We start from the raw sequence: 12816 nt of genomic DNA, 5'->3' as shown, positions 1-12816 counted from the left end.
CTGGGTCCGCAAATCGAGCCACCTCTCCGATAGTGTAGGGGGCAGGTCGACCTGTAAAGCATGGAAGGGAGAAATGTGCTCAATGTCTGTGCACTGTACAACACTTCCAAATACAATTACTGTGTGTAAGTTTAAATCAGAAAGTCAAGCCTCTCAGACATGATGATACTGCATCCGACATACCACTGCAAACATGTACAGACCCGGGCACTCCAGTGAGTGATACACACATACCTGCCCTAACTATCATGTGGTGGCAAACATGCTCCATCATTTGTTTGCAGACTCATGTATGGAGTGTATTCCTCTCATCATGTGTATCCATGAGAGACATGCAAAGCCACTTTCCTGGAGGACTGCAATACCAGTCACCCAGCTATTGTGACTAAGACCAATGTAAAACACACAGGTACAATGTACAGAGGGCCAGGGATAGTTGTTACCCATCAATTTGTATCATTTGCTTCATTTTATGTGCCACAGCTATGGTAAGTTGCGCCAAACATTTTGATATGAACCCGTGTGCATTACTTTAGGCATCCATCCCTAATTTAATTGTGGCACAACAAAGTCCAAGTATCAGTCTAAGATGTTACCTGAGGTCAGCTATAACTTGTTATGTATGTGTCAGAATCTAGTTCAGAGATGTATCAGAAATAATTGAGGGACACATTATTTCTTGAAATATCTGGATTAAAAACATGTCTTTCCTGGTACACTCACAGACCATGCATAAAACATATGTTAGAGACACATTTGCATCATCTATTGACGTGAAGGCAGCACTAATTTACAGGTTCCTGTTGTGTTTTGTAAGTTAGTGCAGCTGTTGCGTTAACAAATGACGGTAATGTGTAGGAATTATTGTATAATTCATGGCAACTGTATGTTTAACTTGCATTCCACATGTCCAAAAACATTGCCTGCAGCATATGAAAAAATCTGGTACTGTCACTACAGAGTATTTAAATGTGCACATTATTCTGATTTGTACTCACCAACAGGGCCACCAATCACAATCCCCAGGTGGTCTAGCAGGTCTTGCTCTCTGGCAACCAGGTCAGCCCAACGGTGTTTTAGCTGGTGGTCGTTGCGCGGTGTGTTGTAGATTCTTTGGAGATGGTACAGGACCTTTGCCCACCGGAACCTCCTTGCCTCTGTGTGATACCCCTGTATCACACGGCCACCTGCTTCAATCATTAATAGTAGAAAGTGGCACACCAGCCAAATAAATCCCCCCAGCTCCTCCTCTCCCATCCTACCAAGAAGAGGCCTACCCAACATGCTTGAAAAAAAAAGGTAATAAAGGGGTACAGAGGAAAATGAAGGGAAAGTAGGAGAGGGAAAGGAAAACAAATTAATGCTAAAACAGCCCAACTATCCCCAAACTAACACTACCCACAACAGACTCCCAACAGTACAAAGACACATGTATACACCAAAAATGACAAAAATACAATTACAAAGGATACCACAGACACTAAGGAAACACCAAAAGGCAATTTAAAGACCACACAGGAGACAAATACACAAAATGCACAGAGAGACAAGTCAAAACACAGCCACACAGTCAGGAAATATCACAGACTGCAAAGTGAAAGTACACCCACTGTACCAATTCTGTAAACAGGATATCCTATTACATCACTTCCTGCCTCAAATGTGGTGCGTTTTTATTCTTATGCGTCAAAATATTATAACGCTCACAGTCTGTGCGTCATTTTTTTTGATGCACATGCTTAGAAATTACCCTGCATCCATATTTTCTATTCTTTTTCATAGTTAACAAATTTCATGGGGTACAGTGTGGGAATTACCGCTCAGGGCCAATGGATGTATCATGGCAGTGAGGGTCATTTTTCGAGGCAATGCGTCATTTTTTACACATGCATCAATATTTCTGCCATTGACTGGGTTTGGGTTATTTCTCATTTTTAATAGTACTTGGGACAATACAGAGATAGGCTGTTTTCACCTACATTGTGCATTCTGGTGTATGGGCACATGTGACAGACCATACTACTGCGGACCATGATCCTCTAGTTGTTGTACCGGATTTGCACTCTTCACTGACTCAATAGATGGCCAAACGTGTGGAATACAAATAGGTATTACCCAGTTTGGGCATGTTTTGCATCAATAGAGGATAGCAAGGCTACGCAACTCAATACTGTAACTCAATGCCTGTTTGTCAATGTGTGTGAATTGGCTCTTACTAATGTATTTGTCCCACTGTGTGAACATCACAAGATGTGTTTTCTCAAATCTACTTGTATGCATGTGTAGTCAATATGCCCAACCATCAGATACTATTTAGTGTAGAAATGAGAAAGGAAATGTGTTTGTCATACACATAGCAACAAATGCTGTGTGAACCTCCAAGGTTTTTTGGGGCATAAGCATCATCAATGACAAACCATACACAGGATAGATAGAAAACAGCTGATCATGGCAATGTTCCAACACACAGCCATCACATGTCTTGGAATTTTGGATACCCCTTCCTAGGCACTTGTTTGTATACTACCCATAAGTAAGGCATTGGAAAATGCAATGTGGCTATGGTGTTTGTGACACCGAGTCCCAAAAACAATCCACAAATGTCATGTCACGCCACAGTTTGAGTCATATAAAGGAGCCATGTTTCTCCTGTGGCAGTGGAGGACCAGCAGACCAAGCTGCACGTGTGCACATATTTCCAGTGGTTAATTGCTCAAAGGTGTCCAGTTCAAGTGTGTGGGGCCATGTGTAGCCTGAGTCATTTTTGGGGTCCATGTTGTCACAGTTACGTGCAGGTCTAGTCATGAGTCTGTGGAGCCATTTCCTGTATTTACAAAGTATCCTTCACAGCTGAATTGAAGGAAAGCCGAAGAGGAATTGAGAGCACACATGGGGATAGTCCAGCTATGGCACTGCAGACGTGTTATGAGACTGACAACAGGGCAACCTTGGTGTGCTGACAAAGTTAATGGATCAGGAACTTTAAACCGGCAGGTTTCCTCACAAAAGTTGTACACAGGGTGGCCTCTAAAATTCCCACTGCAGTCGGGAACATTAGTGTCTCTGTGCTGATTAATCTCACAGCTATTCACCACGCAAGCCCCATCAATATGTTGGGGGCAATGTGAATCAGTGTGTGGACTGTCAGGGTACTAACATGTGTTGACATTTCATGCACATTACTCTGACGTTGTTTGTTGTGCTGGAGGCACCATACCCAATCCATGCATACAGCCATGGTACACTGTCACTATTTGTCACTCATGCATACATGAAACTCAGACAAGGGATGGGCCATGATTAGGCTATTTGAAGACAAGTTACACCCCATGATACGATAAGTAAACTGATTACGCTATACAATGTATTTGAGTATTCATTGTAGACCTACATGACACAATACCCCAGGAGGAAAGTGAGGGCATGGAAAGCATTTATGAGACAGATGTAGCCACAGGGAACCTTTATGGTGACGCAAAGACAGGAACCAGTCAGGCTAACAGGATGCAGGGTCAATCAGGAACAAAAATGAACAAGGCAAATACACAGTGAGCAGACTGAGACTGGTCAAAGCTGGAACAATACTGTGAAAAATGAAAACTGTATTTGTCCTGTGTGTTGGAACATAACACATTAACCCAAGGCCTGTGTTATACAAGTTATTTTTACGGAAATGCATAACAGTGTTATACATATAATAACAGTTTCTATGCCGTTCCAGGCAGCTGCAAGGGCAGTGCATGTTCAAATGGCTGGTCTGCATGGAGGTGCTCAGAGGTGTGTGAAGCTTCAGTCTCTCACAAGTCCTGTAGGTGAGAATCAAGTTCAAAGGGCCAACAGTACCTTTCACATGGGAAGCAATGTACAGGTGATTACAGGCCCTACAGACTACAAGGCAGTGCATTATTCAACCAGAAGTCCATGCAGACAGAAGAACAATGACTATGGCATACCATACTAAAGAGGGAAGCACACTGGATTTAGAATGTTAGTCTGGGTGTGTGTAGATGAGGGATTATCTGGGTAGAAATATTAAATTTCCAGGGCACTCTGAAGAAGGGTGGGGTGAGACAGGGACAATGGCAGTGACAGGACTTATGACCTGGGATGGCATGTGCAGGGAATGTCTTGTGAGAAATGCTAGTCATACCTGGGACACTCGTGCTATCCATTTGCTGCTTATATGGAAGTCTTGTCACACATACTCCTTGCAAAGATAGCTGATGTAACACTTACTGATGTCAAGGGTCTGGTCATACCTTCTTGTTACCAATGCAATAGCACATCTACTGCCTCATGTATGAGATTTTATTTCTCCATATTGAATGATGGTGTCTTAGTTGTGTGCCATATGATGCAATGAACCATGTTGCCGATATGTGTGAAATAGCTGTGCTCATCTGATATTGACCTTCAAATGTCAAGTGGACAGGATATATGTCATTTACAGTGTGTGTGAAGTTGGGTGTACATTCATATCCACCAAATATGATGTGGATTTTTCTGTATCCTAATCTGTATTTCTGCAATGCTCCATGAGGCTGCACTCTGATTCTGATTCTTAGGGATAATGTTATGCAAAAATGATTAACCAGACCAAGATATAGTGAATAGAATAGGTGTTTATTGACATATGGTAAGGCAGTGGTTATGGTGAGTAGAGTTAAAAGAAATTTTGGACAATATGTTGTTGCCGACGCAATCCTGAAGCTGTGTTTGGATGGTCCCCCTCATGTTGATGGACAGCATCCTCATCTTCCTCCTCTTCAGGAATTTGTGGGTCGGGTTCATATAGGGGAATCTTCCTCCTTACACATATGTTGTGCAGGATGGCACAGGTCAATATGATTTTGCACACCATTTCAGGTGAGTATAGGAGGCCGCATCCGGTGATGTCGAGGCACCTGAATCTTGACTTCAGGATGCCAAAGGTCCTCTCGACTATGGTGCCTGGGCTCTGATGTGCCTCATTATAGGCACGCTCTGATGCTGTGCTTGGGTTTGCAAATGGGTTCATGATCCATGGCTGGATCCCATAACCCTGATCAGCTGAAAGAGAAAATGAGTGAGAAAATGTTGATGTTGCTTGCACTGTGATTCTCACTTTGCATGGCAGTTGTTCTCTTGTGTTGTCTGTGACTCATCGGTATTTGTGTTATTGTGTGGAATCCTTGGCTTCTAGGATGTACCATCAGCATTGGGTTGTTTCCTTATCTGAATTGGTGTTTGGCTGACTGACCGGATGTCAGCGGTATTTTTGTAGAGTTGCAGTACATTGTGTACTCCCTTGCATTATGTCATGTGAAAGGTGTCCATGTGTCTTCACTGGGGGTGACATGATACTTCCATACACAGAATCAATTCCACAGTGGTGGTAACACGGTTGCATCTATATGGCCTGGACATCCCATCCAATTTAACAAATGTAATAGAATAAGTTAAACATCAGTGAGGCCCTTAGATTTGGCAAGGTGACAATGTACAACACATCGCCATACGTTGTCAGCACTGACGTGTAGACAATTGACTATGCACAAATATCCCATGTGTGACAAATTCTCTGCAGACCTATTTCTCTGCCCTTGCCAAGTCGACTCAGGTTCAAACGTGTACCTGCACTACTGAACATATTCTAGTTCAGCTGGCTAATTTGGTTGTGAGGTTGTCATTTTGAGTGTCAGAAGGTCCATATGCCTGTACATCTGTTGTGTGTGTGTGAAATTGTCTCAATCCGTATGTGTAGGAATGTACACTTTCAATGTTGTCACATCAATATTTGTTCTTAGCACAGTCCACTTGCTTATTGGTAGTGGGCAATGTGAGAGCAGGAGTGATGTGAGATATTAGTACAGCCTCAATGATTCCATGTTACCTTCATTGTAGTCATCATCATGCTATGTGTTTCATGGTGTTTGACCTGCAGCAAAACACATTACACATCTCTTACACAGTACTTATTGGTTGGAAGGGTGTTTGATTGAGTGTTATTGATGTGATATTGAAAGATTAATCTTCCAAGTTGTACTGCCAGTTAAGGCCATGTCATTGTCATTGTGTTGTTTTAAATTGTTCCCTTGTGTCTGTGGAGTGGCATCTGTTGTTATTTGGATCTGTCATTTGTCCATAGGTGTGTATCCAAATGGGTGAGGATATCAAACATGCCTAGCGGTGTCACAAACTCAGTGGGGGTGATTCTGACATTGGCGGGCGGCGGAGGCCGCCCGCCAATGTTCCCCCGTCAAAATACCGCTCCGCGGTCGCAAGACCGCTGAGGGTATTTTGAGATTTGCCCTGGGCTGGCGGGCGGCCGCCAAAAGGCCGCTCGCCAGCCCAGGGCAAATCTACCTTCCCACGAGGACGCCGGCTCAGAATTGAGCCGGCGTAGTGGGAAGGTGCGACAGGTGCAGTTGCACCCGTCGCGTATTTCAGTGTCTGCAAAGCAGACACTGAAATACTTTGTGGGGCCCTCTTACGGGGGCCCCTGCAGTGCCCATGCCATTGGCCATTGGCATGGGCACTGCAGGGGCCCCCAGGGGCCCCGCGGCACCCCCTACCGCCATCCTGTTCATGGCGGGTTTCCCGCCATGAACAGGATGGCGGTAGGGGGTGTCTGAATCCCCATGGCGGCAGAGCGCGCTCCGCCGCCATGGAGGATTCAACAGGGCAGCGGTAAACCGGTGGGAGACTGCCGGTTTACCCTTTCTGACCGCGGCTGAACCGCCGCGGTCAGAATGCCCAGCGGTGCACCGCCAGCCTGTTGGCGGTGCTACCGCGGTCATTCGCCCTGGCGGTTTTTACCACCAGGGTTAGAATGACCCCCAGTATGTTCCTGGCCACGTGTCAATGTAGTGGTGTATGTGTTGTTTGTCCCAGAGGGTTGTTGTGCAGTGTGTATATAAGTAGGTTTCTGTACTTACCAACAAGTAGGCCATTTCCATATGGTCCATCCTGGAAGTGTTGATTGATGGTGCAGTGGCGGACGATGAATGAATCATGTACACTCCCAGGATACTTTGCAAGGATGTTGGGGATCAATCCCCAGTGATCGACAATGGCCTGCACATTGATGGAGAGTGTATGCTTCCTACTGCAGTATAAATGTTCAGTTGCAGCAGGTGGCACAAGGCGTACATTTCTGCAGTCAATGGCACCAAGCACGTGTGGGAAGCCATTGATTTGGTAGAAGCCCTGTTTGGTCTCCTGCTGCTTCTGCTGTGTGTTGGGGAAGCTGATGTGGTGGGGTGTGGTGGGTAATGATGGCATCCAGTACCTTAGGTAGGAAGGCAGAGAATGAGGGCTGTGAGATCCCGGCAACCAGGGCACCAGTTGTTTGTAAGGAGCCACTTGCCAACATGTGGACTACAGCTAGCAGCTTGGTTTCTGGTGGAATGATGTGGGGTGTCTGCAAGCTGGGTGCCAACTGTGGCTCAATGTTGCGCAGCAGCTGCTGAATGGCTTGCCAGTTGAGCCTGTACCTCTGGATGATGTCCTGTTGCCGGAGTCCCAGAAAGGTTGTCCTTGTGCGGAATATACTCTCCTGCTTTCTGCGTTGCCTTTGGGGTCCCTGCCGGTGTTGTAGAAGCTGCTGTTGTTGGTCCTGTGCTCTGCGTCGGCGTGCATGCTGGATGAAAAGAACTTCCATGTCTTCCTTTTGGAGCTTTGCTGTTGCTTGTGGGTGTTTTCCTTAAGTACTGGTGTGTTTGCCCCATTTTGACACCTGCCCTGACCCAGGCGTTATTTTTTGATGCAAATCGGGCTGTGCGTCATTTTCCAACTCCACCTCCCTGCCGTGCGGGATTTTTGTGCGGTAGCATAAATATGGCGCACGGGTGTTTAAGTCATTTTTTGGACGGGAACGCCTACCTTGCATGTCATTAACGCAAGGCGGTTTCCCGCATCCAGAAAATGACGCACATGGCGGTATTTTGGCGTCCGCAGGCGTCAAAGTATAAATATGGTGCATGGTTTGCGCCAAATGTGCGTCAACATTTTTGCCGCACATTCGGCGCAAACAGAGTATAAATATGGGCCCTAGTCTGTTGCCATTTCACAAGTGAGTCTTTTCAGCCTGGGCTATGGGGTTTTGCTCACCACTGTTTATCCTTTCAATAATGAGAGCATTAACAGGAGCGTTTCTTTCCATTTCACAGGAACTATGCCATGCAGATGTAGGAATGTCTCTTTCCCAATGGAGTTTTGGTGTTATAGAAGGGGCCTTGTGGCCCCAGCATAAAATAAAACTGTGGCCACTGCAGGACAGGCACATAGCCTTCCTCTTTTCAGAGTAGACAGAGGAAGTGCATATGCTTATTTAAGGTGAGGTAAGATCGCAGCCACCTCCCAAGTAGTGCTATATTAATGGAAAAATCCCGAAAAATGCATTTTTTCAGTGACTCTTGATTGGACGGTGCTCCAGATGGCAAAATTATATTTTGCCTTCATCTCTGAAAATTCTTTTAAGTTGCTTGGAAGGGGGGTGCTTTGAGTGTATGGGAAAGAACAGTAAATCTAAGTTCTTCAAAGGAAACAAATGACGAACAGAAAGAACAGATAGGGCTAAGGCTAAATATGGAAAAGGAAAATCATGGGGAAAAGGCAGTAAAAAATGGGCTGCTGTGACAGAAATGCAGTGGGAGACAGAAAGCTCAGTCAAATTGTCTAAAGCTGAGAAGTGTGTGGAGTAGTGAAGTGAGGGTACATGCCAATGGGAAGTTGTCCAAATTATTATTTTTAAATATGTCATGGAGGCTCAGAGTATCAAAGCCTTTCAGAGATCATTTGCCCCTTCAAATCTGCTGGCACGGTTTCCTTCTCTGCTATACTCTGTGAATGTTTTCTGCCCTTGCTCGCTTGCTGAGCACACTCCCACTCGTGCTGTTCAGGATTATTGGAACGCATCAGTGCCGAAAACTGTCTAGAATGTATATGCTTTTCAGTAAAACCGGTTGGAAGAAAAAGACAACATGCCATCACAGCTCTGGCTCCAAAACAAGATTTTCATTTGGTGACAATGTATTTTATTTCAAGCTCGACTCTGAACATCAATCAACTAAACAGCAGTCTCTTTTTTGAGAAAAGTTGGTACAATTAAAACACACCTTTATCCCCAATTTTCAACCATCTTCAGTTTTTTTTTTAATATGATAGTTTTATTTACTCACAGAAAGTCCAGGTTTCCTCCTTTCTTACAAAAATATTTTTTTTAATTTGAATTATTATTTCTGAGCAGCGTTGTATCCTGACTCACTGGGAAAATGTGTGTGTATGCTACGTTTTTGGCCGTTGATCTAGGGTTCTGCTACTTGTGGTGGAAAATCAGAAATGGAAAGAAGAACCTTTACCGGAGGCAACACCAGATTTGGAAACTGTGATGTGAAAGCTTTCAAAAGATGTGGATTTTGGGAGCTTGCATGGTGCCTGACAGAAGCTGGGGCCACGCAGTTATCTGGAGCAACCTCCAACCACCTTAAAACAAGGCTGCTAGACGTGAGAGTCTCCAACAGAGTTGACAAGGTTGCTGACTGGATAAATGAGTAACAAACACTGTGGCAGCTTCCCTGGCCTGAATGGCCTGGACTGTGAATGTGGAAATAGTCTCTGCAACATAAAGGGGGTTATTATAACTTTGGAGGAGGTGTTAATCCGTCCCAAAAGTGACTGTAAAGTGACGGATATACCACCAGCCGTATTACGAGTCCATTATATCCTATGGAACTCGTAATACGGCTGGTGGTATATCCGTCACTTTACCGTCACTTTTGGGACGGATTAACACCTCCTCCAAAGTTGTAATAACCCCCAAAATGCCTCTATATTGCTTCCTGTTAATAAATGGATGCGTGATGCACACTTTGGTGAGCAGCACAAACATGTGATACATTGACTGATGCATAATCAGTGTAATTATGTTGCTCCTGTCTGGAGACTACTCAAGCTTTTTTTCACATGCTGTTATTGTGGCAGTGATTGGGACTCCTGACATATTGCTCTCTACTGTGGCCACAGCCCATCTGTAACAATGTGCTACATGATGCCAGGCCTGGTGTGAAGCGCACATGCTAAGCACTGTCAGTGCACCGGTTGCAGGGAGCAGAGGCTGTGCAGCTCATAGGCAGCACTAATGAGCAGTTGGGCAAAGCTTTAAACAGTTAAATGACAGAACTGGCAGCACGGCTTGGCCACAAGAATCTGCCAGAAGCACGGCTTCCCACCAACTCCAAGGAAATAGACATCGCTTCAGTCCCTGTGGCTCTGACCTCCATGGTGGCCTGTAAAAAAGAAGAGGCTTGGGGGATGGAAAAGGCACCCTCTCTAAACAGCGTCGGACATTTGATCTCTGTCTTGAAATGCACAGCAAATGTGACCAGATAAGAACAAGATTTAAAGGTCTGTTTACAGAAACCAGAGCGGAATCAAAGCATGCTTAAACAGACGATGGAGCCAGCAAATGGGAAGTGCATGGGCGGGCAGAAGCCCACAAAGTAGATACAGCATGTCTTTTTGAGACAGCACAAGCACCATCTAGCCGAGACCTAAAAATGAAGTGGTTACAATTATTGAAAACATTGAGAATGGAAATTAGCCCTACATTTTGTAATATGATAGTATATCAATCTAGCCTAATCTTACTGATTAGGCGTGTAGTCACTGCAAACATGTAGAGGGATATCTATGTATAATGAGGCTGCTACAACTAAGGCATTTGAAAATGTTAACGCAGTAATGTCACACAGGTCAATCATACGAAAACTGTTTGCCTCCCTGGCAATGCATCAGTGACACTTCCCCCCTTCTTCCGCTGCATTTAGCAATTTTTATCAGGGGTATCAAGGATGTTAGCTGTGTCTCTTTCTCTCTTCTGATGTCGCCTCACTATTTGGAGAAGACACTGAGCTTAAATGGGGGTAGAATGTTAAAAGAATGGAAGGTATCGAAGCTGCAAACTTTTCTTTTTACCTTACGACATTAGGAGGAGAAAAGTTGCAATACCCCATAGACACCACCGTGCCCGGAAATGTGTATTTACAGGTGAGTACTGTATCTTGTTCTTTTAAATACTTGAGCTTTTTAAATGGTATAGAAGTATACATCTGATGAAGTTCTTGTAGAAAAGGATGACATGTAAATATTTTCCCGTAGGTGACATATATCATACAGAATGCAAATGACAAGTCACTTATCATCATTGATGAGCTGGGCAGAGGTACTAACACAGAGGAAAGCATTGGCATTTGTTATGCAGTATGTGAATATCTGTTGGGTTTGAAGGTAAGATTTCATTGTTCCAAGCACAATTTCTAAAGATGTTTATTTTTTAGTTTAGTATATGTACTTTTCAAACTCCTATAGTCCATCCACGTAGACAGATGGGATCACTTCACTGCTTGTTAGAACAGAAAAAAATAAATCAAAATTTGGAAGTCTGTCTACATAAACGTCCTTAGCTACTCTTGAGTCTCAGAGCAGTGCAGTAGCACCCTGGTGCTCCTTAGCCTTCTTTTTTCTCAAAGGAATTGGATATCACTTTGTGTGCACAGTTCACAGAAACTCGCACTGTTGGCATGGAAGCAGACTTTCTGGTCCAACATTGAACACCGCGGCGCTAATGAGCTGAAAACTGGATATGTTGGGGAAGATAGTTTCAAATACTACAAACCATATTCTAAGCTGTCCAATATATTTATATTATGGGCCATGAGTTATTAAAAATGTAGCCAAAGGTGAGTAGATTTATGTTCATCTGCATTCTGAAATAGACGTTTCCAAATTCGGAAGCAGGCCTCGCCATACTTCCTGAAGACAGCAATGGAATTAGCAGAGTTGGGCACAGCAACATAGTTTAAGGAAGTATTTTTCCAAATTGGCTAAAACCTGCCATATTTGTGTTTAAACTTGTTTTCAGAAGCAGAAGATCGACCCTTCTCCGTCCATATAAGCTAACACAGACACCACCAAGGCCACTGTGACCTTTCCATTTCGACCTTGTACAGCAATGACACCTACAAATCAGTGGTAGTCCCCTAAATCCAAGTGATGACAACAAGCAACTATATCAACATTACAGTCCACTAATTTCTAAAAAATAACCCACATGATTCCTCCAAAACACAGTGTCCTATAAGCATCTTTGAATTTTTAAGCTTGGGGTGCATCATCTCATGTAAAGAGGAGCGTTAGAGGCTTTTCACCTGTTGAGACGGGCCACTCACCTGAAAAGCTCAATGTCTGCAGGGGCGATGGTATGCCTCCCGACCTCCTGGAACAGCTCTCGGCACTTCCTGGTGGACACAGAAACCCCGGCAGGTGTTCCTAAAGGAAAGGGGGAGTGAAAGAGAAAGAGCCAAAACACTGCCACGTCTTTCCAGTCCAGCCAGGCACCCTGTATCTTCAGGTGGGACAGGTCATTGTTGACAGAGTGATAGTAGAGTTAGTGCACTCAACGTCCTTGAAACGGAATCTCTCTTTCTGATATTGGCACGAGATCAGTAGAAGAACACCGGGATGCTCCAGCACTTTTCTTGGATAATAATAACTGTTGGCACAATTACTAACACTGCATTTCCAAAAACCCATACTGAGTACCATAACAATAAGTACTGCAACACTAGAGCTGGCTTCACAGAGATTCACTGTTGCACACTTCAGTTAGAACTGTGGTTGCACTTATCATGCACAAGAAAGACAAACAAGGGCATTAATTATATCACATACAACTTTCCTGCATGCATAGGGTTAAACTAAAAGGAACAAAAACAATCCAAGAAATACAAATGTCCACTCTGGGTTCAAACAGTTAGGGTGGCACAGTTTGGTTTG

General features: G+C 44.2%; 1 protein-coding gene across 1 annotated transcript in view; it reads left to right on the top strand.

Annotated features, from left to right (window-relative positions):
- The window catches only part of MSH4 (mutS homolog 4), a 2042424-nt gene that overhangs the window by 1688334 nt on the left and 341274 nt on the right, over positions 1-12816 (top strand). The window contains exon 17 of the mRNA XM_069233217.1: positions 11140-11268. Coding sequence (XP_069089318.1) covers positions 11140-11268 — 129 coding nt within the window. The remainder of the gene's footprint in view (positions 1-11139; positions 11269-12816) is intronic.

Source organism: Pleurodeles waltl, chromosome 4_2 (genome assembly GCF_031143425.1).
Source record: "Pleurodeles waltl isolate 20211129_DDA chromosome 4_2, aPleWal1.hap1.20221129, whole genome shotgun sequence".
Lineage (NCBI taxonomy): Eukaryota > Metazoa > Chordata > Amphibia > Caudata > Salamandridae > Pleurodeles > Pleurodeles waltl.
Note: the sequence above shows the minus strand (reverse complement) of the source record. Positions and strands in the feature narration are given on the sequence as shown.